General features: G+C 40.4%; 1 protein-coding gene across 1 annotated transcript in view; it reads right to left on the reverse strand.

Moving 5' to 3' along the window:
- Positions 1 to 27,110, reverse strand: part of DCC (DCC netrin 1 receptor) — a 943,937-nt gene that overhangs the window by 358,666 nt on the left and 558,161 nt on the right. The window contains exons 6-7 of the mRNA XM_054032598.1: positions 11,851 to 12,005; positions 9,349 to 9,469 (exon numbers count right to left, since the gene is read on the reverse strand). Of these exons, the coding sequence (XP_053888573.1) occupies positions 9,349 to 9,469; positions 11,851 to 12,005 (276 nt within the window). The remainder of the gene's footprint in view (positions 1 to 9,348; positions 9,470 to 11,850; positions 12,006 to 27,110) is intronic.

Here is a 27,110-nt window from a genome sequence, read left to right on the forward strand (position 1 = left end):
TTGAAAATGGACTCTGGAAATTGCTCCTTGTGATGGCCTGCTACAGCCTGAAGTTGGTAGCCTTCAGCAAGGCACACATCTTCTATCAGGCTTTCAGCACAGATAGTTTTAGGCTGTGCTCTGTCACAAGGCAACTTAAGTGGAAATGTTTTAAGCCAAAAAGTATTTGGCTAACTTAGCATTTTTGCATGGTTTCATTATAAATTCACAGTCATGATATTATGGTGAAGGCCGCCATAAAATACATAAACAAAATGTATATTTATCATTATTATTACTGCTTATATGGTGCTTTAAGCTTGAACAGCACTCTAGCTATGTATGCATACTAAACAAGGGCAATCAGCTCTCAGGTCATGATGGGGTCAGGAAGCCATTCCCCATCCCATTTATGGTAGTGTACACCTGGCTATATGCTTTATGTTGTTAGGGTTTTTTGGCTTTCCCCTGAAGCTTCAGTTAGTAGCCACTGTTGGAAGCAGGATTCCAGGCTTGATGATGACATAGTACATTCTTAATACACCCGCCATTAATTAGTGTACGCATTGAGAGAGACGGCCCTTGCTCCCACCTGCCAGATGTGACCAGTGGTGGTTACACCACACACTCATACAACTCTGCCAAAAAACACCTCTAGAAAAAGTTTGTATTGTCAACATACAATGAGATGGCAAGGCGATAAAATGTATTCTTTTGCAGCATGCACTGCAGCTTATGAGAGCTCTCTTGTAATTCCCACTCCTCCTCCTCCTGTACCACTCTACCTCTGGCTAACTTACAGGAAATAGCATTGTAAACTTTTCTAGTCCCTTTGCACATCACAGATGACAAACTCCAGCTCATTCTTCCTTCCTCTGAGGAAAAATGTGAGGGTTTGTCTGTTAAATGTGTTGGCCTTGAGAAAAATATGGGGAAACTTGACTATAAGGCTAAAAACAGTGAGAACAGAGTCAATGTAGCATCACTGAGCCCTGCTATCCCACCAGCCTGGGTTCCCCTTACTCTGTGCTGCTGTGACAGGCTTTCAAGCCCCCTTCCTGCACACACACACAGGTAGGCACACACAGATCAGCTCTGCATGGGAGAGCTCAGTTAAGGAATTGCCCAGCATGCAAGTGCACTCCCCCTCTGGAGTGTAAACCCAAAACTGTAGCGTCTTGCGCTGCACAGAGAACCATACAGCGTAAGCTCATAAAATTCGCCCTCTCCCTCAATGTGGAGAGAGATATGCAACAGCTTTCTGCCCCATGTCTGAGTTCCACATTGGTTTTAGAGACAAAACAAAATAAATATATTAACTACAAAAGATAGATTTTAAGTGGTTATAAGTGATAGCAAACAGATCAAAGCAGATGACCTTAGTAAATAAACAAAACCGCAAAGTGAGCTTAACATACTAGATAGGTAGGATATAAATTAGCAAATTCTCACCCTGAATGATAAACAGGCTGGCACATTCTTAAGGCACAAGCTGCCTTGGCTTTCTCAGGTTCATACATCCTTCTAGCCTGGGACCATCACTTCCCACAGTTCAGTCTTTGTTCCTCGGGTGTTTCCAGATGTGTTGTTATAGGGAGAGTGAGGTCTCCCCATGATGTCATTTTCCCCCTTTTATATCTTCTCCTCACGTTCTGGAAAGCTCTTTTCCTGTGACCTGGGTCAAACATTGCATAGATCTATCTCTGAGAGGTTTCTATTGTACACAGTTCCTGGGGTAATCCTTATGCTTGTGTGCATTTCCTCAATAAACCATTAACATTGTTTGACCTTTTTACTGTCATACCTGAAAGGCAGCTTGTGGGTGTTTTCAACCTCACAACATGTTCAGTAATACATACATAGCCAAACTTCATAACTTCACATATGACGACAGCACCTACAATCCAACTAGATATTACCGTCTAGCAGATCAAGACTTTTAGGCACCTCACAAGGCATACTTTGTATAAGGCATATCCTAATTACATGGCAGCGGTGAATACTGGGGTGTCAGGATGTCACAGTACCCTATACTAAATTGCCAAGGGGGCAACAACCAACTGCAGCCGCACCATCTGCCCCAGCACTGCAACACTAAACCTGGACTAGTTAGGAGGGAAGGCCCAGTGACGGGGGTAGGGGACAGCTTGAGAGTGGCAGCTTCTGCCCCACAGGGCTGGGCCTGGCTTCCCACTCCAGACACTGCAACCTAGCGCATGGGTAGGGTAGGGCCCTACCAATTTAACAGCCATGAAAAATGTGTCATGGACCATGAAATCAACCCTCCCCTATGAGATCTAATCTCCCTTGCTGCTGGGGTCCCAGGGCTCCTAGCTCCTAGTCTGGCCATGCTGCGGAGGGACAGGAGTTGTCCTTTCCTTGCACAGCCACTCTTGGTGGGAAGATCAGACCCACCTCCAGAGGCAGTGCAGAAATGAGGGTTGTATAGCCTCCCAGGGGCTTCCACTCCTGGTGGCTGCAGCTGGGGTGGGGGCAGCCCAGGCTCGGGGCTTCTGCCTCCTGCCACTCCTGCTGGGGATTTGTAGCCCAGCGGGCCAGCTTGCCTTTATTATATTCACTGCTTTGCATTATATTCTGCTTTGCATTATATTCAGCAGTAATGCAAGAAACCTACAGGTCTCTATCTTGTCAGACATTAGCTTCAGCAGGTTAGCATAAGGCTCGAGGCCTATGAACTTTGAACAGATAAATGGCCCAATGGAAAACCCCAAGTATTTGGGGAGATGAAAATCGAATTTAAGGTGACGTTCTGACCACAGGTACATAAGTCAACTACAGAAGTGTCCTGGCAATGAACTGACGTACACAACATGTACACGAGATATATCTAAGGCTAGCCCGCTTGCTTGCCTATGTATCTTTTCTTATATGTTTCTTATTTTCTTATGGGCTTAATTATTTGTTTTATTAGAATAGGTGTATAGGTTTATATTAGACTATATTTTGGCTGTAACGCAAGGGACTTACAGACCACATCCTGTATGTTGAACTAATGCAAAGTTGGCATACATGATTAGGACCTTTCACCTAGATAGATGGTGATGAGCATAAGCATAAGATCCATATATGGCTGTGACCTTTAACATAAAGGATGTGTTGAAGTACGTTGGCATAGGGGGCTTCCTAAGTTCATACCCTATGAAACTTAACAGGTACACCACAACATGGAAGTTGGAAAGAACCAAAATAACCATTTGAGACAGAAATAACAAAAGTGATACCTAACCACAAAAAGGCCATGGTAACTAATTGATGTTTACGATAATAAGTTGAAATCATTGATATAGTAATCTATAGAAAAAAGACAGTCCAACATTAGTAAGGTGAGGAAATACAAATAAGGAAAAGGGGGAAAATCCCCTACTGAATATGCAAAGAACATAGCGGTGTCAGCATAACATATTATAAAAGTGGCATCCCAACCTAGGGGCGGTAGGAAAAAGAGATGTAGCCCTTGGGAGGTGCCAGAATGATGGCCACTGGTGATGACGGGGAAGGTGATGGTGATGAGGGCTAACATTTCAGGTTGTTCCACAAGGGATGGTGTGAGTATATGGATGTGCAGATGTACATTCTGTAGTATCTCTATCTACTTTACTGAGTTGAGGTGTTTGTGACTGTGCTAAATAAACTATATTTGTAAATATAAAAGAGTTCCGATAGTGTGAGTGTTGCAACTGTGCACATCGGGGTTCTCAACTATATTATAATTGAAATAATACTGGGCCTGACCTTGGGACAAGAACCTGTCAACCCTCAACATAATAACTGAGGATTCTTAAGTAATCAACATAATTAATACACAATCTAAAGATCGGGCAACAGACTTCCTCCGCTGTTCCAACTGGGGCAGCCCTGACTCTGGGCTTCCTCCCCTGGTGGCACCTCCCAGGGCTTGGGGTGATCCAGTAGGAGCTTCTGCCCTGGGGCTTCTTCCAGGGCTGGGGCACCCATTTTTCCTGGGGGTAGGGGCAAATTGGCAGGGGTCCCTGCCTTAATCTGTCTCTGGCATGGACTAGCAGCTAGGAGCCCCTGGCTGGGGCACTCCCAGCAGCATGGGGGAGATCCTATTCACCTCTGCCTCCAGTAACCTCCTCTAACTGCAGGAAGCTTGGAGGGTATTGCTTTCAGAGCCCAGCACAGAAGTGAGGGTGGCAATCTTGGGATGCCCCTACAAGCTTTGCAACCCCCCTGCCCCCATGATCCCGTTTTGGGTTAGGACCTCCATGGTTACAACATTTCAGATATAAAAATCTGAAATTGTGAAATTGAAGTAAAGCTTGCCAAAAGTTTTCTTTATAACCCTCAACTCTCCATAGTCTGTAGTTTGAAACTGCCTCTCCCATTTCCTGTAGCAGTGAATGGACACACAATAACTGATTATTAAAATATTTAGAGTACAGTATATCCTCCCTCTGTAACATAAATAGCCCATATACTTTCCTGTTGTCTAGTTATTTTATGTAACAGATGATTTTCTTTATCTTTCTGTTTTCAAGTTAGCAACTTCTCATAATGTCTGCAGCGCCCAATGGTAAATAATATTCTCATGCATCCATGGTCAAGTGTATATCCTTAAATTAAAATTTGGCTAGCGAGGAATTTATTAAAGAAACACGGTTGACAATTATCCATTTATGTGAGTTGATTATTTCAGGATTATATTGGCTAGTTTCTTTATCTGTTCTTGCACACTATGGAGTAAATAATTCTCCTCCCACTGCTTCCTCCTCTCCCCCGCCAAGCTATTTGAAGGATCAATCTGAGTGAAAGTATGAAAATAATTGTTTGCAAGTTCTTTGGGGAGAATTGTCCTCTGGGATCATGTCCATCATATCTGCAGTTATGCACGTCCATCATGTTTCATTTTTTAAATGTACAAATAATGTTTTTTAAGTTCTAAAAATAAATAATTCACTAACAAAAACTTCACTATTAACCATCCTGTTCTCTTTATGAAGAACATACAGGGGACTTTATTCTAGCAAACCTCTAGCAGCAGATCCTACAGATTACAGAAGGTCCACAGGGATGGCCCTTCTTTACTGGGAGCAGGAACAAAACAGGTTAGCCTTGGAGCATAGGAGGAGGCTGAAGAACGCAGGGCAGCTGAGCTGCAGAAGATGATAGAGTTCAACATTTTGGAAACAAAGATTTTTTTATTGTTTTTTTTTTAAGGGATGCAAAGGGGATGGTTATAACAGGACAATGATTGCAGCCTTCATTATGGAAAGAAGAGCAATTTCTCCAATATGTATTTCAAAGATGATGAAATGAAAGAAAAAGAACCCTAAACCAAAATTTATTTTCCCAAAGTCCTAGACTTCAATTTGTTGAGTAATCCATGCATTATAGACTATGCATATATCATATTTCTATCTCATACAGTTCATAACTTAATGTTAAATACAATGCCTCCATAACTATAATCTCAGCTAAAAGCTATAATTTCAGTTAATTTTCCCAGGAGGCGCCCTTGCTCCCCAATGTCTAACCAATATATATTTAAATAGCATTTAACATCTTATAACCCATCTGGAATTCTAGAAGTAAAGGTTATAATCTGTGTAAACTCACTACCCATTATCTTGCATTACTCATTTCAGTGTTGTCTAGTTTCAACTCAGCATACCATAGTATTTACACTGAATATAATTTATGGGTCTGAATCAGATCTCACACCGGTTTTATCGTGGACATGGGTGGTGTTATTCCTGGAAACCAGGAGTAACTGCTGTTCAGTCAGGTCAGAATCAGATGAACAAGCTGCATGTTTGTGTAATGACAACAGCAAGATTTGGTATCAGAGTAGGATCATAGTAACTAGAGACAGAAAAGAATCATAAGCTTTTCTGATTTACCCCCTACTAGACACTATACTGGATATCTCCAATAGACTATGTATCAGCCATTGAATAGATGACACTCCTAATTTTAAGTTCATAGGCTGGCCAAGGATATTAGCAACTAACTAAAATGCCAGTACCCATGATTTTACAAATCTCATGGAGGAAAAATGGTCAGCTATTTATTTTCCCCATAATGTTACTTTAGGGAATAAAAAGAGTATTAATTTATCTAAAGGGCTTTTTGATAAGCCTGACCCTGGCTATCAGAAAAAGAAAACTCTGTTAGCTCTTTTACATGGCTTGGACACTGTTCCCTCAAAATTAATGGTTACAAAAAGGGGTATATAACTATTTAATAAAAGACTATATTGAAACTTCATTAGGCTCTCGTAAATACTCACCAACCGAGAATACTGGATTTAACAGGTCATTGTCTATGCCTTAGCAAGAAGCATTGTCATGGTTGCTAGGGGTAACCCTTAGTTTGAGGCCTGTGGACAGGCCAAAACTGAACAGCTGTGCAGTGCAGAGCTCATACTGAGTGTGAAAGATATGGTGACCGTATATTGACTAAATTTAAACAGAGAGGGCTATGTACTTCCCACCATGGTCGGCCCCAGCACTTAATTTGTATTTATAGCTGGCTTCTCTGCCATCTGTGCATGCTGGCCTTCTCAACATCTCAGAGGAATTGGAGTGGCATTGTTTGAAGATCTGATTAAATAGCCAGGAAAAAGTAATCCATCATTTATAAAGGGAAATGGAGACAGTTACAATAGTATCCCGTAGCTCTTTAGGATTTTGTCTTCATTTTCTTTTACTTTCATTCTAATCCAATGCCAAACACAATAAACACTCACCAAAAGTACAGAATTTACTGACAGCATTTGAACATCTAGGTGGAAACAGTAATGAATTATCCCATTTCCTTTAGACTGGTCCTATTGAGAAATAAAACTACATTACAGTTCACGATGGCCCCTTTTCTCCAAGGTTGCACCTGTCTAAATATATTCCAGAAGCATGAGCTAAATGCAAGATTCAGCTTTAAAAAAAAATCAAACCCTTCCCCCCACAAAAAACCCTCTTTTCCCCCCATTATGATGTTTAATCGGGATGAACTTATTTTTAGGTACCGTTATATCATTCTGATCCCAGCTGCCCATCTTAAATATCAGTGGGGTTATGTGCTATGTATAGTTACTGTGCCAAGGTTTTTTTCTTTAAGCACCTTCTTATGTTCATGTTTCCCCCAAAGGAAAGGTAGCACCTTTTCTAGCCATTGGTGACTCTGCACAGAAGGAGAGAAATACTCATCTGGCTTGATTCTGCACTGTGCGGGTGTACAGTGCTGAGCGCATAAAGGCCAAGTAAAAAGTGACGAGCCATACAGGGAGCACAAGGGTAGTCTGATCCTGCTGTGCAGACATCCAGTCTATTAATAGCATGAGTCAGGTCTAAGAGTCGAGTTGCACAGTGAAGCGTCTCATTAGCACAATGAGGATGAAAATCATGCCGCTGTCCAGGGTTCCCATTAAGCAATGTCATTCTGTAGCTGCATCCCCTGGTAGCAGGCACAGTTCACAGTGGGGAATTATTGCACAAGGAACCTGGCTCGGGGTGCGGGCTGGGAAGTGACCCATGCCTTCCCCAGATGCTGTTGGTGTTTCATTTTGGACATGGGTTGGTCGGAGAAAGAATGAGTGAATGAAGGAGGGATTGGATAGCAAGGGAGAGGGAATGGGAGTGACAAACTGCTAAGAGGTTTAAAATTTGAGCTCAGGCAGTCATTCATTCTGTACTCAGGAACAAACATAGAGAAAGGACATTGGTCCTGTTCCCTTTTCTGTTTACCGTGTGTACTTGTTGTAAGGGAAATGCTATGCCAGGGACTGGAGACTTACAGCTACTCAGTGAGGAGCATTGGACCTAGCAGTTAACCTTGGTTGTGCCCACCTGGAGTTACCGCTTGCATTTGCATTGCAGTGCAACTACCTGGCATATTACTGCCCACAGGACAAAGGCTTGCAGCATCAAAGCCTTTCAGGAAATCAATGGTCTTTAACAACACATTACAATGTTATTAGAGTGTTCCATATTACTGGTCCAAAGCACTACAGTGGGTGGGCGTGTTACTGCAGTTATTGGCCATTATTGGAGAATGCTGGTTTTTCAAATAATGGCAGAGTTTAAGTAAAGCTTAACAATTTAAAAATAATTCTGTGCACACTTTTCAAAACAAATTCTATAGCATGGGCTAGAAAACAGGTCAAACAAGATGATCAAAATGGTCCCTTCTGGTTTTAAAATCTATCAACAACTATGAACTACCAATTTTCTACTTTTTCCAGTCCAGGTCAGGGTGTGAACGAACTATGACTGCATCTACGCTACAAGCTAGGGTGGTGATTCCCAGCTCGCAAAGACATACCTGTGCTAGCTCTCATCAAGCCAGCATGCATAGTTATGACCGCATGGGCAGCCACCCCAAATATGTACCTATGGGGTCCAGGTGGGTTTGTACTGGAGGCGTCTAGCCCATGACACTCCTCATCACTTGTCATACTACCACAGCTACACTGCTATTTTTAGTGAGAGCTAGCACAAGTATTTCTACTGGGCTGGGAAACCTAGCTCCAAGTGTAGATGTAGCCTATAGTTCTGAATATTCCACAATTCTACATAATTAACAAATACAGCAGAACCCACTTCAAGTAAACGACTATCCTATAAAACACAGAAAGCACCTTAAAGGCATTTATAAATGTTTTACCTTATCTGGTTTAAAATGAATACATCGTTTTTATGTATTTACGGTTTAATATTCCATAAAGAAACAAACCCCACCAGTATTGTCACAAGAAAGGACAGTTTATAATTCTTGTGAAACTATTCATTTCTGTGCCACAGAAACACACCTTTGTTCTCTTGATGTATAGGAGACACCAGCCTTTCAATCAGGACTCTTTGCTACCCCCGCCATCACAGTGCTAAATTTTACCTACCTTTTCCCCTATGACAAATATTCTGAGTGTTCAATGTGGAGCCATACAGTATTTTATTCTCCACTCCATATGGACTGTTTCTTCCATCTCCCCCCCCACACACACACACACACTCTCCCCCTGGCCCTTTATAATCCCCAGCCTCTTCTCATATTTCAGCAAGATGAACCCAGTGGTTGAAAGTGAAGACACCGTCTTTGATTTTTCATGCTGAGATTCTGACCTCCAGTGTCACTTCTGGGATGCACCTAGCATCTGTAATTGTCCCAGTGACAGAGAGTCTCAAGGTTACACCAAGACAGACCTGCGTCTCCCCTAGTGCTAAGAAGGAACACACTGTTATAAGTCAAGCCATCCAGCTAGCTAAATATTTTTTAACATGCCTGAGAATGAAGGCGGGGGGGGGGAGAAGGGGGGAATAGTAGGTGCCCAACTAGGATTTATGCTAATTGTATTAATCGCTGATATGATTCTCTGTGTCCTTTGTATCTTACCTGGCTCAGGGATGATTAGCTGTGCACTGGTCTGTGCATTTCCAGCATCATTTTCAGCTACACACTGGTAAAAACCTTCATCTGACTTTACGAGGCCCAGAATCCGCAAGTTGCTGCCACCCTAGAGAGACAAAGAGGGGAGAGGGGAAGGAGAGGGAAATAATTAGACAAAACTGTCAAACTGAACATCACTTGCTAACGAGTTTCAACAATATTTTGTTTGTGAAACAAGAGCAGAGAGTATTAGGAAACCTCAGCCTCCATTCATATTGTCTTTGACTCCAGTGGATTGTAATAAAATGCATGTTCATTGGAATGCTTTTGTTCTCTTTGCACCACTCTGTTACAAGGATGGTGCTTGTGCCCTTATTCACTCGGATACAGAGGAGGGCCAGCCCAACACCCTATGCTACAGTTAACCCCATATTAAAAGCTAGAGTGGGACTTGAGTGGCGAATAGGGCTTTGTGTTGGCTCTTTGCAGCAGGGGAGATATAAAAGAACTTCCAACTTTTGTACCTTGTGTACAAACAGCATTCTGAAGGTCAGATCCTACATCATGACATGAGACCCAAAGACCTGCAGCAACAGAAGAGTTACTCAATGTGTGTTGCTGGTGCGCAGGATTTCAGTTTTAGCTGCTGCTAGCACAAGCAGAATTAAGTGACGTGGCAAATGTTGGCTTCTAAGGGACAATTATTTGCATAAGAAAAGGCTGCAAGAGAGATTCCCTTGCTATAAATATTTCTTCAGGAAATAAAAATTGAAAGGATAATTCCCCTCCCCATTATAATAATAATAAAGGGACTTGCCATTCTTTGGCAAGTACATTTATTGCTGTCGGATCCTCCTCATAACAAACAGTGATGCTTCATAAAGTAACACGAACTTGTGATTCCATATAACTGAGTAAATCTTCTCCACAAGAAAAATATGGTAAAAACCAACCTTTATTCATTGGAAGATGTTTAACTTACAGGAACGTAGTCCATTTTATTGATTAGAATGTGCATTCACTAGGAAATTGGCACTAAATATTGCAATCTGATCTATATGAATGAGACATGCTAACCTTCTTATGCCAAAGTCATCAAAAGAAAAATATTATCTCATGGCCTGTGGATATTTTTATCATGCTGTAACAAAAGATAGACATATTAGGGACGGGATTTTCCAAAGCATTCTGCAGGGTCTCAACTCTGCTCCCATTGAAATCAATGATAAAACTCTCGTTGACTTTCATGAGAGTAATTAGGCCAATGCTTTTGAAATTCCACCATTGATGTTTAACTTTTAATGCCTCACATATAATGCTATTTGTGTAATAAAAGATGGGAATGTGACATATCACACTATCAATTATGTGCTTTGGCGACAAAATTGTATACGTGTCAAATGACCATTATCATTATTAATTTAACTGTGGTGAAAATACTTTGCATTTGAAGAAACTGATGGATCGTCACTGAAAGATCAAGTTCTGCAAATATGTTCTAAAACAGATTTGAAAAAAATGTAGGGAGGGATGCCAGCTGAATGTCATATCTGTGGCAGAAATACCTATTTCACTTTTAACTCCGAATGAAATTACACAGGGAAAGAAAATGCTAAGAAGCTGCAAGATCTGCACACGACTGTGAATTCCAGATGGCATTTGTTAGCTCCCTTTTAAGATATCTACCTTTCTCACTTATGATTACTTAAAATGTGTACAGTAGTGTATCCTTAAAACAGAGGCTTGAGGATATTAAGCCCTGTTTCCCCTTTGTCCGAGTTTATCCCCATTGTTGCATTGTGGCTCACAGCCTGTTTTCTCTAGCTAGAAAGGTGTTACCCCTTTGCTCATGCAGATGTGTGAAGTATCACTAACCTCCATTGTAATTGTTGATCCGCTATCTTCAAATTTAAACATATCTATTTTTAAAAGAACAGACTAAAGAAGGTGTGCATTTAACAATAAGCACAGTTGATGATTGACCACTGTTGTATTCTTCATCCTCCCACATTCACTTCCTTCCCTTTGTCATCCCTTACTAACTTATGTCTGAAAGTGTAATTTCTTCAGAGCTTGGATTCATCATTTTTTGTCTGTAGTAAAGCATCATACGTGACGCTGATAGCACTTTATCAATAACAGGTGATAAATAATAACAATTTAATTGAAAATGTGACATGAAGTTATGGTCAATGTTCTGTGCTTGAGGAGATCCTTAACAAAAATCTAAACCACTGTTGAACGAAAGAGTAAGGGCCTGATCCAAATCCCAGTGGAATCAGTGGGAAGACTTCAATGGGCTTTGGGTCAGACTGTAATAGAGCACTCTGGTGCCATATCCCCTTTGTCCACCAGGAGGCAAGAGAGATTTGATCTGTTTTGCTGAGATGTTTCCTGCTTCTGCTAAACTAGTTAAAACACTGGTTATGAAAAGAATGAACAAATCAGAAATAAAAACATACTTTAAGTCAAATAGTGAATTTGCAATGACAAAAGTCAGATAATTACCACTATCTGAAAATAATCACTAGGAATGACCACTTCTCCATTCTTGATCCAATCCACGGTAGGGACAGGCTTACCAGAGACAGCACATTCAAACTCAATGTCCATACTTTCATAGGCATAGAGGTTTGAAGGGTGATTTAAAAACCATGGAGGAACTGCAAGGGGAGAGATAAAAACCAAAACAAGTAGTGAGTGGATGTGAATGTAAATTTAGCAACCCAATAATTTCACTAGACCTGGAAAATATTAGACAGAAATAGAAAACATATCTGCAAATCAAATTATTTCCCCAAACCCTCAGTTTAAAAAAATCAATCAAATACTAGGGAAAACATTTAATTTTAGTGAATACTGTTTAACACTCATATGATTTTTGAAAAAAAGGAAGCTTGAGAACCCAGTACGGAAAGTATGTAAGATTTGTGTGAAATATACACAATAAGCACCTTGAGTAACCAGGGGCCTGATCCAAAGCTCATTCAATGGATCAGGTGCCAAAAGCATGCACAAACGTGACGTGCACATTAATATGCAGGTAGGTAGCTTTTAGACAAGTACCCTGACTATCAGTGCAAAATGAAGTATATTTAGGCTTGAGAAAACAGTTTCATATAACCAAGTGGAACTTGTGACTGGATTTACAAAATATGAAGATTTCACTAATAAGAATGAATTTTGTCCATGATGATTGAAAGAAGAAACAATCTGAATTATCTTTGCTGAAGACAAATTCTTATTAAGATAGCAATTATCTGTTGCCTTGTATTACTATAATGTATTCCCACTTTTGCAGTATGGTATACGATATGCTAATTTAATTTAATTTCATCATTACCATAATACTGGTATGATGGAGATTTGCAATTTGAGGAAAACTGCTAATAACATCAAATTTCTAATGAGCTCCCTGTCACAGAAAAAACAATTCACATACAGTTCATCAGCTTTCACAGGGGAACAATGTTCACTATTTTGAATATTCATAGTTGCTAGGAAGCCAGATTACATTCATTCCTAGGTAGCATCCATGACTTCTCGTTTGAACAGAAAATGCAATTGTATTTCTCAAGCAACCATTTCCAATGTCTGATTTATAATGTATCCAAATCCATTAAAGGGGTGGGGGGAGAACAACTGACATGAAAAGACTGTTCACGTTGCGAAAATCGAGCACTCAAAAGTTAGAAAATAACAGAAATAATTTGACTCCTTGTGCTTATACATTATGATTCTGTATTTAATTAAATGACCACAGGTCTCCTGCTTCTTTTAGTGCACAGAATGGATGTGACTCACTTTATTAGCTGTTATTCAGTATTTTGTTTTCCCCTCATTGTTCAACATGTGGCCCTGTGCCTTTTTATTATTTATTCAGCATACGCAATCTGGTCAAGACAAGCCACAGTGTTCTTATCAAGGATGTTCAAGGCACAAAGACCTCAGTTGCAGTTCTCAACAATGTGTGTGTCATAACTTGTGGCTGCCCACATTGACATAGTGGATTGTCTCTAAACCACTACCAAAATTCCACTGCAGGCTTATTTACTGCATATTATTAAGACCCAGACCTTACAAATTTCCTCCTGGGCTTTTCTACGGCACCCCTCACTATAATTTCTGTGCATTTCAAATTAATGAATTAATTTTCATAACATCCCTGTGAAGTGAGGGGCGAGTATCCCCATTTCACAGACGTGGAGCTGCAATACCAAGAAATTAAAGGTCAAAAGTGTCCAATAATTTTGATTGCCCAACTTGTGATCTGATTTTTTCAGAGTACACAGCACTATATAGCACTTTACATGTTTAAAACTCAGCTCTCACGGATGGTCTATTGCAGTTGTGAGTGCTCAGCACTTCTGCAAATTAGACCTCAGGGTCTCAAGTTGGCTACCCATAAAATGAAGAACACTGTGGCCACCTGTGAAAAGTTTTGCTTAAGTGACTTATCCAAAACCACATAGGAAATCTGTGGCAGGCAGAGATCGAATCCAATTCTCCAGGGTGGCATTTAATTGCCTTAGCCATGAGTCCATCCTTACTCTTCCTGCAATCTCCTGCCTCACTTACTACATACCTTCAACTTGTGCAACAAAGGAAGTAATGTTGTGACTCAGGAATCCTATGTTCCTCTGCAGGTTCCGAGGGGAATATTATGTAGGAGTTATAGACTCTTCTGCCCAGGACGCTTGAAACCCTCAGAATCTCTCACCATAACAGCAACTCCTATCAGACCTGATAAACTCACTACATCTAACATGACACTTTGATATAATTTATCCCCAGATAATGTCATTAAGGGATTGAAGAAAGCCACAGTGAAACACTAGTCATCATAAGCATTGTGAGATGTATCTATAGATGGTGTGTAAGTTATAGAGGGGTAGCCGTGTTAGTCTGTATCAGCAAAAACAACGAGGAGTTGAAGTGGGTTATAGTCAACGAAAGCTTATGCCCAAATAAATTTGTTAGTCTCTAAGGTGCCACAAGGACTCCTCGTTGTTTTTGTGTAAGTTATGTGTACCTACTAAAATATATTTTAAACCATGTAACAAGGGAAAGGTAATAAACAGGTTTTCTGCCAGACAAAAGCATGTCTATTCACCTACTCCTATCTTTGATGTAAACTAAGCATTGTAAGCCAAACACAATAGGAGCTACATTTGCATTCCAAGTCACCATGAGGATGGATGTCAACACTGGGGTCAGCACACGGGAGAACAAACAATGGAAGGGCTCTTCAAAGGTTTACTGGACTATAACTAGGGGACACGTAAAGCACTTTGTTATCCAATCATGGAGGAAATCCTTTGAATGGTATGGGTGGTTCATGAAAACTTGGATCCTGGTTATGAATGAAAACCAGAAGCTCTGTCAAAGACTGAACTCTTGGGACAAAATCTACTTTATTAAATAGGAGAGGTAACCATTAATAAGTGTAGACCTAGGACAGCATTTTATGTTTTTTCATTATATGTGTAACCATTTCTGTATCCTTACTCATTATTTCTTAAATCTTAGTCTCTGATAATAAATGTAGGATTGCTTCATTATAGCCATATATATCCATGATCTGGAGTTGTACCAATCAAGCTGTGTGTACGCTGTTCTCTCGGGACTCACAAATTACTGTGAGTGTCCAGTGATAGGAGCTGGACATTACAGATGGATGCTTCAGAGAAGCTTGGAGACTGGGGTACACCAGATGTTAACCTGCAAGGCAAAGTAAGAGCTGGCAGAGCCATGAGGAGATTATTTGGGTGACTAATTGGCTGGTGGTGTCAGGGAGCTGACACCCAGTTTAGCACCAGCAAGTCTCTTTCTCTCTCTCTCTCACTAAAATGAGGGGTAACATGATGACTCACTATCCCGGGCACCTCGAGATGTGTTACACCCCTCTAGCCTGTCCTTGTCCTTTTCCCAGTTTCTTCTCTACCTCCCCCACAGCTCAGTCAGGGTGCTTAATGATCAGGGATACCTAAAAGAACAAGGCCCAGAACTGGGGTAGCTAACGTAATCCCAATTTTTTAAAAAGGCTCCAGCGCTGATTCTGACACTTACAGGCTGGTAAGCCTAACTTCACTACCAGGCAAATTGATCAAAACTATAGGAAAGAACCCAATTATCTGAGACACAGATAAATATGATATGTTGGGGAGGAGTCAGCATAGCTTTTGTAAGGGCAATCATGCCTCACCAGCTATTAGAATTCTTAGAGGCTGTCAACAAGCATGTGGACCCGGGTAATCCAGTGGATATAGTGTACTTGGACTTTCAGAAAGTCTTTGACAGGGTCCTTCACCATAGGCCCTTAAACAAACTAAGCAGTCATGGGATAAAAGGGAAGGCCTTCTTATGGATCAGTAACTGTTTAAAAGATAGGAAACAAAGGGTAGGAATAAATGCTCATTTTTCACGATGGAGAGAGGTAAATAGAGTGGTCCCCTAAGGATATGTACTTGGACCTGTGATATTCAACATATTCATAAATTATTTGGAAAACAGGGTAAACAGTGAAGTGGTAAAAACTGGAGATGATACAAAATTACTCAAGATTGTTAAGTCTAAAGCTGAATGTGAAGAGTTACAAAGGGATCTCACTAAATGGGGTGACTGGATGACAAAATAGCAGATGAGATTCTATGTTGATATGTGCAAAGTAATGCACATTGGAAAAAATAATCCCAACTATACATACAAGTGGACAGTGTCTACGTTTGCTGTTACAACTCAAGAAAGGTCTTGGAGTCATTGTGGATAGTTCCCTGAAAAGATTTACTCAATGTGCAGTTGCAGTCAAAAAAGCTAACAGAATGCTAGGAACCATTAGGAAAGACACAGATACTAAAACACAAAATATTATAATTCCACTATATCAATCCATGGTACACCCACACCTTGAATACTTTGTTCATCCCATCTCATTGGGAAAAGTACAGAGAAGGGCAACTAAAAGGATTAGAAGTATGGAACAGCTTCCATATGAGGAGGGATATAAAAAACTGGGGCTGTTTGGTTTAGAAAAGAGATGACTAAGGGGGAATATGGTAGAGGACTGTAAAATCATGAATGGTGTGGAGAAAGTGAATAGGGAAGTGTTTTTTTACCCCATCACATAACAAGAACTACAGGTCACTCAATGAAATTAATAGGCAGCAAGTTTAAGACAAACATAAGGAAGTACTTCTTCACACAAGGCACAGTTAACCTGTGAAACTCATTGCCATGGGATGTTCTGAAAACCAAAAGTATAACTGGGTTCAAAAAGAATTAGATAAGTTCATCAATGGCTATTAGTTAAGATGATCAGGAATGCAACCCCATGCTATGGGTGTTCCTAAACCTCCAACTGCCAGAACCTGGAAGCAGATGACAGGGGATGGATCACTCGAAAGTGCCCTATTATGTTCATTCCCTCTAAAGCATCTGGCACTGGACAATGTCAGAAGACAGGATACTGGGCTAGATGTTCTGATCAAGAACCATGGCTCTTCTCTGGTATAAGAGAATGCTCTGCTGGAAGAGCAAAGCTCATTTATGCAGGACTCAGATCTTTCTGAGGGGCCATCGAAGGATGGAATGACCTCCTGCAGCATCTCAGAACCACCACCACACATCTCACCACTTTTCACTCCAAGTGCGAGGCATTCTTTAATAAAAACACACACAGCAGCGGAAGCTTTTTTAATCCACAGACTATTTCCTCCTCACAAGAGGGAGAGAGAAAGAAGAACTACATGGGGCAGATGCTTCTTTTTAATGAACTCTTGGTAGGCAATCATATACCCCAATGATAGATTAGAATAGGGTTACCATATTTGAACATTCAAAAAAAGAGGAGACTCCACGGGGGTCACCGGCCTGGCCCCAACTCCACCATTTCCCTGCCCCCATTCCAACCCCTTCCCGAAAGTTCCCACCCCAACTCTGCCCCCTCCCTGTCCCATTGGACCCCTTCCCCAAATCCCCTCCCCGGCCCCGTCTCCTCCCCTGAGCACGCCACATTCTCCCTTCTGCCCCCTCCCTCCCAGCACTGGGAGCTAGGGGGGAAAGCGGGAACTCTCTGGAGTGATCAACATTCACTCTCTTTCTTGAATGATCAACATTCACTCTCTTTCTTGAATGATCAACTCTTCTTTGGGGAAAAATAATAATGGCAAAATCCCGGATGTTTTTAGATATTTAAAAATTCCTCCAAGACGGCAATTTAAGAACCAAAAACCTGGACATGTCTGGTAAAATATGGACATATGGTAACCCTAAATGATTAGAATAGAAAATAGGTTCTTCTCTCCTTCCTTTTTTTCTCCTCTCTCTACCTTTTTTTAACTTTTCCTATTTCTTCTGTTCTTTTCAGAAGAAATGAAACAGAATTAATCTCCCAGAACACTGGCAGGAGAATGGAAGGGATACAGGTACATACTGGGCCACATGCAATACTGTACATTACTTTAATACACAGGATTGTTGAACAGAGAACAGAAATATCATATTTACCAAAGTATAGTATAAAAAGAGCTAGTAGCATCCACAATCTTTAATTTTGTGAAAGCTTCTTAGCGTCAGTTTCATGTCATGCTTACCAAAATACAGATGTGATATTGTATAGTTGTAGATAAGGTATTTATTTTAATCCTTCACCAATTATGTAGTCATAGTGATAAATTAAACTAAACTGATTCCAAAGCACAGATTCATGGTCAGAAATAAATTAACCCCAAGTCCAGCAAACCTCAATTTTTAATCAGAGCTCCCATATACCTCACATTACCTCCAGTAAGAGGCAATAATATTTACTTGCTAAATATCAGTGACAAATCATTTTTCAATTCACTTTAGGAACACTGTATCAGTGTTTTGAATGAATAAGGAACAAGAATCTTTTATAACTTCCCAACTCAAATCTGTAGAAGGGGAACAACATGAGGGCGAGCCACGAGACTGCTCTAAAGAATAATTTTGTAAGGCTTTTCTATTTATATGAGCAGATAGTCTTATGCAATGCAGTCAAGAATAGATGTTCACGTGTTTCACCTACTTGTAAGTAACTAGAAACCATCTTTTAATTCTGGTCTAGGAAGTGGCATCAATGAACCAAAGGCTCCTTTTTTTCCACTCCAGCTTCTGTTCTTTAGTCTATGTAAGGTTACATTTCCATTGCTTTGAAATTCCAAGTTTTTCCACTAGCATTTCAGAATGATCTACTGGACCTTCTCTCCCTAGCACTTCACAGTGATATATCAAGTACAATAGACAGCCTACAATGTAACATATGTTTTGCTCTATACAGCAGGAACATTCAGCAGCCTGTGGGCAGTTAATATCATAGGTGATACAGTGTTGTCTAGTGCAGTGGTTCTCAAATTGTGGTCCATGGACCACCAGTGGTCTGCAAGCTCCATTCAGGTGGTCCATAGATAGTTCCCTCTAAGGTGCATGCCTGGTTAGCCGCACACGGGAGAATGAAGGGCCACCCACCTAATTAGTGGAGCCATGCAGGCGTAGCTCCACTAATTAGGTACCTGGACTCTGGAGAAGATGCACATGTAAGGTGAGGTGGTGGCCTTGGCGGGGAATAAGGGGTAGATGGGAGGGGGGTGAGAAAGGGGGGTAGGGGGAATTTGGGACATGCAGGGCTACGGCGGCTAGAGAAACAAGTGACTTTCCCCAGCTCCAGGGCTGCGGCTGCCAGGGAGAGACCCCCCTCCTTTCCAGCCCCAGCTCAGGAGCTGCTGCGGTGGGAGAGAGAGCAAGAGACCTTCCCTCCTTCCCAGTCCAAGCTGGGGGGCTGCCGTGGCAGGGAAGAGAGAGCACATCCATCACATTAGAAAGATAAGACTACTGATATTAAAATATGTGTTGTGTGCTTTTATTTGTAGAACAAAAAAACATTAATTATTATTATATAGCACTTTTATCCAACATGCTTTACAATAGTTAGCTAACGGCACAAATAACATTTGGAAAGATCATTAAGCAGTCCGCCAAGACCCTCAGCAATTTTCAAGTGGTCCGTGAAAAAAAAGTTTGAGACCCACTAGTCTAATTGGTAGGTAAATTGACTGGACTTCTATGATATTTGACAGCTGTACTATTGACTCACTTTGTTACCTTGAGCAAGTCACATAATCTCTCTATTGGTGTTTATCTACATTATACATAGGTATACACACACACACACACAAACTGGGGGAAAGGGGTATTATTGCCTAGAAGAGTGGTGCAATCTTTTGTTAATTAAACATATAAAGCATTTTGAGTTTCTAAGATGAAAGATGTTCTTAGTACAATGTTATTATTATTAGAGCTGTTGATTTTTACCATTGCTTTTGTTCCTAAAAGTCAGTGCATATTTAAAAAAACTCCATGCACTATTTTGTGGCTGGTTTTGTTTGGTTGTTTTAAGTGTGTGAGAGTAAGCTTGCATAGTTCACAATATGGTACATGCACTGTGCATTTGTGAATAACAAATGACAAAGAGTGGATGGGTTTTCATGTGTAGTTTGCTATTTCCCAATTTTAAGCCTATGGCAGATATATAAAGAACATATTAATATTCAGAGCCCAGGCAATGTTTGAAGCTTTCAGGATTTCTATTGTGGCTTATAAAAGGAGAGCTAACAAAATCATTAGCCCCTCCCGACTGGCACTTGCCGCTGTCTCTGTGCAGTGGGAGAACATCATAAGATTGTCTCAGTTAGAATATCAGTGGCTCAAAGGTGCCACAACAGGTCCACAAGGCAGCCCTGCTTTGCCTTATCCAACTCACACATTCAGCAGCACTGAAGCAGTTAATTTATTGCTAAAATTAGGAGTTTCAAAATAGTTGCTGTCACTGTTCTTGTCAATCAGAAAATCTGACTGAACGTCCATGCCAGCTAAGTCTCACCCAGGACTTTGGGAGACCCTGTGTGGTGATTCTAGACAGCATAGGCTGCATTCAGTGCTAGCCTGGCAGTTAAAAAGTGAGAACCACAAGGTCCATATCCAGAGTCCTACATCAAATATCCCCTCCTCTATAGCCATTACAACAGAGTCCTGAATCTCCTCAGCCACAAAGGATGCTGCACCTTGCCATGGGTGTTATTTGTGTACTTAACATAAACTGATTATTTAAAGTGGAAACATCAAAGTGGGTGAAATAGCCCATTCTACAATGAACCCTATTACCTGCCATCATAATGAGTTTGCTAGAGTATATTCCACTTGGCATTGGGAATAGGGTTTTAAATGTAAACACGTATACACAAATAGTAAAGTATTGGGTTTCTGGGCCTTGTAAATATCTTAACATGGCATGATGACACTCAACCCCTCCCCCTCCCCACTCCAAACAGGTCACTTAGTAGTTTGCAGTTATAGTTTCTGTTACCTGCACGTATAATATTTTATCAAAAACTAACTGCTATTGTATCCCTTTATTTTATTTTGTGGTTAACTAAATAATCGATCATTATTATTCTTTGTATTGTGGTAGCACCTAGTGTCCCTAGTTCTATTGTGCTAGGCACTGTACAAACAAAAAATAGAAAGACATCCCTAGCCCAAAGTAAGAGCCAACAGACGGATCCAACAAAATGAAGGGGGAGGAGAGGGGAGTGCAAGATAATAATGAGATAAGTTGAATTGACTGCAGAGAGCTGGGAGAGATTTAGACCCACTTATCGTCAAAGGATGAGTCTCCCAAAGAAAGCAATCCACTACTTTTATACTTACCTTTGCAAATTATAAAGATAAAGCTTTTGACCAATGCAGCTATCTTTCATGGGCCAAATTCTGCCTGGGCTGCTGGGGTTTTATGTCAGATTTTGGCCTAATCACTTTACACATAAATGGTTACCCTCCTATCACCTTGTGGTATCTTAGCTATAGCAGCAATGACAGTTCAAGGAATGTACAGGAGTTTAACACTGCAGACCATGCAGTGTGTATATCAGTAACATCCCGAAAGTCACCCCCCAGAAGTTACTGGTTTTCACACACACAGATCATAATTTGACCTTGCCCCTGCAACACTGCAGATGCAACTTTCAAGCTGATGCTTTAGGCACCAGTTGACATTGTGTAGGTGATGTGTAAGGTGTTGTAAAATAGACATTGTTACATTTGTATAGACTCAATGGGTCAAATTCAGAGGAGATTGGTGAGAATGTAAATTACAGATTGGTATGTAGGTGAGACACTGAGAAAGCAAGGAAATCGAACAGATTCTAAATTGCTGCAACACACCCTGAGGGGATCAGAAGAAGATATAATATACAGTAGCTTAGGCTCATCTCCAAATTTGGTCTCGTGATTGTAGTCACTGTCAGTTTTCAGGGACTTCTCAACGTCAGCAGAACTACAAATGGATGCATCGTCATTTGCAGGAGGCACCACAGATAGTGAGTAAGCGCTACTTTCAAATTTTTTCGCATTGCTTTAAAACTTGACTTAAATTAGGCAGCTGGAGTGCTGAGACCACTTCCTATCCTGTTGACTAATACTGTCTCATTGTTTCCTAGTGCACCCCTATCTGTCATATCCACCTGCTGTCTCTTGTCTTATACTTAGACTGTAGAGAAAGAAGGTGGGTAAGGTAATATCTTGTATTGGATCAACTTCTGTTTGTGAGAAAGACAAGCTTTTGAGCTTCAACTGACCTGAAGAAGAGCTCTGTGTAACCTCGAAAGCTTGTCATGCTCACCAACAGAAGCTGGTGCAATAAAAGATATTGCCTCACCCACCTTATCTCTCTAATATCCTGGGACCAATACAGCTACAACACCACTGTATACATACTTAGACCTTAAGCATTTTGGGAGTGATACCACCTTTTTGTTGTGTTTGTACAGCGCCTGTCACAATGGGGACTTGATCCATGACTGGGGCTCCCAGGTGATACCACAACAGAAAGAACACATAATAAAAGAGAAAAAGGAAATGCCTCCTGTGATTTGTTTTTCATATAAAAAATCCTTTATTAAGGGGAACATTGGTGAGTAAATTCTAATTAAAGCAATTTGTGGGGTTTTGTTTTAACTGGAGTTGAGAGAAAAACACAGAGAGAAAATTTAGTGAATGTAGCTACCTCCGAAGTCAGAGGGAAGTGCGCTCACTTATATCAGGGTTGCATCTTGGTTAAGGAAACAGCAAGAAGATACAAGACGTTTAACTGGATATAAGAGAATTGAAGAACAAAAATGGGATAAAAGGAAAATATATTCATCTATTAATTCTTTTTTTCTTCTTTGTCTTAGTCTAATACATGCATTAAAGTCAAATAAAAAATGAGAGCTGTGTGGCTCGCAAGCCATAAATACATTTCAGAGTCTGTCAAAATCATAAACCACTCAATCTTCGCTTCTATAGTTTATTATGATTTTACCAGAAACCCTCAATGAATTTTTAGACTTGTAATTCATAGATACCCATGAGTTATTCTGTATATAAACATAACTCAAGGAGTCTGACCTCTATTTGTATGAGACTCTTTGTTTTCCACTATAAAACAGAGTTGCTTCCCTTTCCCCCATTTTTCTTTATTGCTGTAGTTTTTCTAGTCTGCAAAAAACATACATCCACGTCATTAGGTCCATGAATGTAACACGAGACTCATGCTGGGAAGAAGGCAGTTAGGACACCAGTTATAAAACCATGTCAATCAGAAAGAACTGCCTTGCTAGCAGTAAATATAATCTATTTACCAGCCCCAGGGGTGCAATGTATTTATCAGTTCATGTTTTCCTATAAGCAAACTATGGGCTCTCTACTTTTCTCATGCAAAAAAAGGGTCATAATCCAGATTACATTGTTCCACTTCAGGAGTTTGGACTGGAGTCAGTGAGTGGTTTGTCTGGGGACTGAAAGTGGAATATGGCCTGAAGTTTGTAATCCTTCTTCGATACCCTTGTATCTGCTCATCCATTTCCTTCAGCTCAGTGATGATGCCTGGAAGGTACAGCGATTGCTTGATACTGTCTGATATGCTTATTTATGTGTTGAGTTTGAGTGTGTGTGTTTTATTTTGTCTAGGGAGTTTCATTTGTAGCTGGTTCTATATCTGAAGAGGTTTATATATACACACTTTTGGTAATTTATGTATGTCCCAAATTTTAGAGCAGGATTTCTTTTTACTAAAGAAGACACTACTCTTAATACTATGTATGGTTTCTTTGGCTGATACATTGTATAGTAGTAAACTGAGAAGGACTTAGATACTACAATGAAAAACCGTAAGAATAAGTATGTGCATAGAAAGTCATTGATGGGACCCATGAATAAAACAAAAAATAAAATAAAAGCTAAGAGCATCTGTATTGTTATTTATATTGCAGTAGTTCCCAGGAATAAAACGTAGCCAAACATTTTCAGCTATTCTCTTTTCTGTTGAAATCAAAAGGTTTATTTGAACTTTTTGTGGGAATGTTTCTCAAGTACAAACTGGAATTTTTGGTCTTAGTCTTGGTCTCTCTCTCATTCATATATGTGCCATAGCCACCCAGCTATTCTGTGTGTCTTTCTCTCATATATATAACACATCTCCTGGGATCTAGAACACCTAGGTTTAAGTCCCTGCTCAGAATCAAGGCAGACCAGGGACTTGAGCCTGGGTTTATTGCATCCCAGGAGACTGCCCTAAAGAAATCTCTTTTTCTCTGTTTTTGTACTGAAACATTTCTGAAGGTCTCTTTCCCTCATTCCCCTTCCCCCCAGTCAGAACTCCAAATTCCAAAAGCTAAATTTTATTCACAAAACAGAATTGTTTTCTAGCCAGCTCTACCTAGGACCCCTCCAAGCATGCTAGAAACTGTACAAATGCATAATAAAATAATAATAAATAATAATAATAAAAAAGCTTAAAATCTAAGTTGTTTTAGCAATCTAAGAGTTCTTAGGAATAAAGGAAAGAAAATTTTATTCATAGAAATGTAGGGCTGGAAGGGACCTTGAGGTCATCTAGTCCAGCCCACCCAGTGCTATTTACCATTGTGGGCCACATATGCAGCTCCCTATATGTTTTAAACATCTATACTACCTGGATGGCCCTGAGGATATCACATGGACCACAGCTGTGTGCTGATTGGGCAACAATCAGGCTGAGAACCACTGACCTAGATAATCCCTGACAGGTGTTTGTCTAACGTGTTCTTAAAAACCTCCAGTGAAGGGAATTCCACAACCTCCCTTGGAAGTCTATTCCAGCACTTAACTGCTCCTATAGTTGGAAAGCTTTTCCCAATATCTAACCTAAATCTGCCTTGCTGCAGATTAAGCCCATTACTTCATGTCCTACCCTTAGTGGACATGGATAACAATTAATCAACATCCTCTTTATAACACATCTTAAAATATTTGAAAACTGTTATCAGGTCCCCCGCTCAGTTTACTTTCCTCAATATTAAACATGCCCAGTTTATTTGTTTTCATTTCCTCATAGGTTGAGTTTTCTATATCTTTTATCATTTTTGTTGCCTTCCTCTGGACTCTCTCCAGTTTGTCCACATCTTTCTTAAAATGTGGCATTCAGTACTCCATCTGAGCCCTAACCAGGGATAATTAGCTCCCCCAGATTGTTTTCAGCAGTACTACTGCCTAGCCAGTTATTCTCCATTTTGTAGCCGTGCATTTGATTTTTCCTTCCTAAGGGGCCTACTTTGCACTTATCTTTACTGAATTTCATCTTGTTTGATTTCAGACCAATTATCCAATTTGTCAAGGTCATTTTAAACTCTTCTCCTGTTCTACAAAGTGCTAGCAACTCCTCCCAGGTTGGTGTCATCTGTAAATTTTAAAAGCATACTTTCCACTCCATTATGCAAACCATTAATTAATATATCGAATAGTGCCCAACCCAGTACAGACCCCTGCAGCACCCTGCTAGATAAAGCTCCCCAGTTTGACAGAGAGTCATTGATAACTATTCTTTGAGTATAGTTTTGCACCCACCTTATAATACTTTAATCTAGACCACATTCTCCTAGTTTGTTTATGAGAATGTCACATGGGATTGTGTCAAAAGTCTTACCAAAAATCAAGATATATCATGTCTGCTGCTTCCTCCTATCCACTAGGCTAGTAATCTAAGTAATAAGTCTTTGTTCTTGATGTTGACATTGCAGTTGGCCTTTGCAGAGAGTCAAAGAAAGAATGAAATGGAGTTTAGCCCAGATTTCTGTGCCAATGTCCCCACTAATAATGCTGTGGAGGACATTCAGCACAGAAATATGGACCCAAATGTGCAGTTCTGTTTATTTGCTAATAATCTCATTGATGTAAGTGGGGCCAGTTAAATTAATAATCGTTTCAGGATCAGGCCTATCATCAACTAACTTTTTAAAAACAAATACCGTGGCTTCTCATGCAGATATCTGGTATATGTAACGTCATATGCTATGACATCTAGGTACCAGGGATACCCAAGACATTTTATAGAGAGAAAAGATTTTTTAAATGGTTAGTTTATGCTGAGTGCACCTGGCTGTCTTGCTGGTGGGGTCACTCAAAGGAAAAAGCTGGGTTTAACTCAATTGTAATGTTTCTTTTGCAGTTCACCACTAAGGGTACGTCTATACTTACCTTCGGGTTTGGCAATAAGCAATCGATCTTCTGGGATCGATTTATCGCGTCTTGTCTAGACGCAATAAATCGATCCCGGAAGTGCTCGCCGTCGACATCGGTACTCCTGCTCCGTGAGAGGAGGACACGGAGTCGACAGGGGAGCCTGCCTGCTGCGTGTGGACCCACGGTAAGTACCTTGTAGTTCGAACTAAGATACTTCGACTTGAGCTACATTATTCACATAGCTGAAGTTGTATATCTTAGTTCGAACTGGGGGGTTAGTGTGGACCAGCCCTAAATGTGACACCAAAATTATCACTCTGGATCTAAGAGAACAGTACTTTGGCATCTTCCAAAGAGTTTCTTGAAAGGTCAGTCAAAGATGTGCCTTTCCTGGGGATTCTACTGTGGCTTAGAATGTTGGGTCTCAGTCTGGATACTGGTAAATGGGGCTTCCTCCTTAAGGTACACAGGAGGATGCATTTACTATAGAAAATGTCAGAGAATCTCTGTAATGAGTCTACAAAGGAACCTTAGAGTCTAATTGAGTGCTTGCCAGCAGGAACAGCTACTTTAGAGAGCTGCATGTTGGGATGACCTCAATATTTCTAGAAATACCTTCTGAGAAACGACAGCTGATCTTACGACAAGAGGATACATTTTTAACTCAAAGAAATGGCAGCTTTTCCTAATGCAAAGTGTCTTCTCTTTGTATGTTTGAATAAAGAATGTGTTCCTACTGACCCAAAAAAGATAACAGCTGTCACCAACTGCCCAACCCCTGTCAACATTGAGACTGGGCAGACTCTCAAGTGCATGTAGTTAAAAGGTGGGCTTGTCATCTCATATATTCGGATCTTTTAAAAACATTTCCCTTGCATTTTTCAGTGTTAACTTGCAAAACGTGTGAATTTTTTAAAAAAGCTACATTTAAGCAAATGCACCACAGTTTAACGGTGTTAGACTGGGGTAAATTCAGAGTACCCACTGGAGTTACTCCATATTTACAATAGAGTAACTGAGGGCAGAATTTGAACCCTTTATTTATTCTCTCCTCTGTTTCTTATCTTCTTAAAGTTTAAATAGCTGCTTTGGACCATCTGTACATAACATCATTTGACAGATCAAATATCCCCAGGTCACGAGAAGCTATATTGGAGCAATGCAGTGAAATTAAAACATAGGACAAAGGAGAGCAATTGTAAGGAAATGCAGGATTT

The sequence above is a fragment of the Malaclemys terrapin genome, chromosome 6 (assembly GCF_027887155.1).
Source record: "Malaclemys terrapin pileata isolate rMalTer1 chromosome 6, rMalTer1.hap1, whole genome shotgun sequence".
In the NCBI taxonomy this organism is placed as follows: Eukaryota; Metazoa; Chordata; order Testudines; family Emydidae; genus Malaclemys; species Malaclemys terrapin.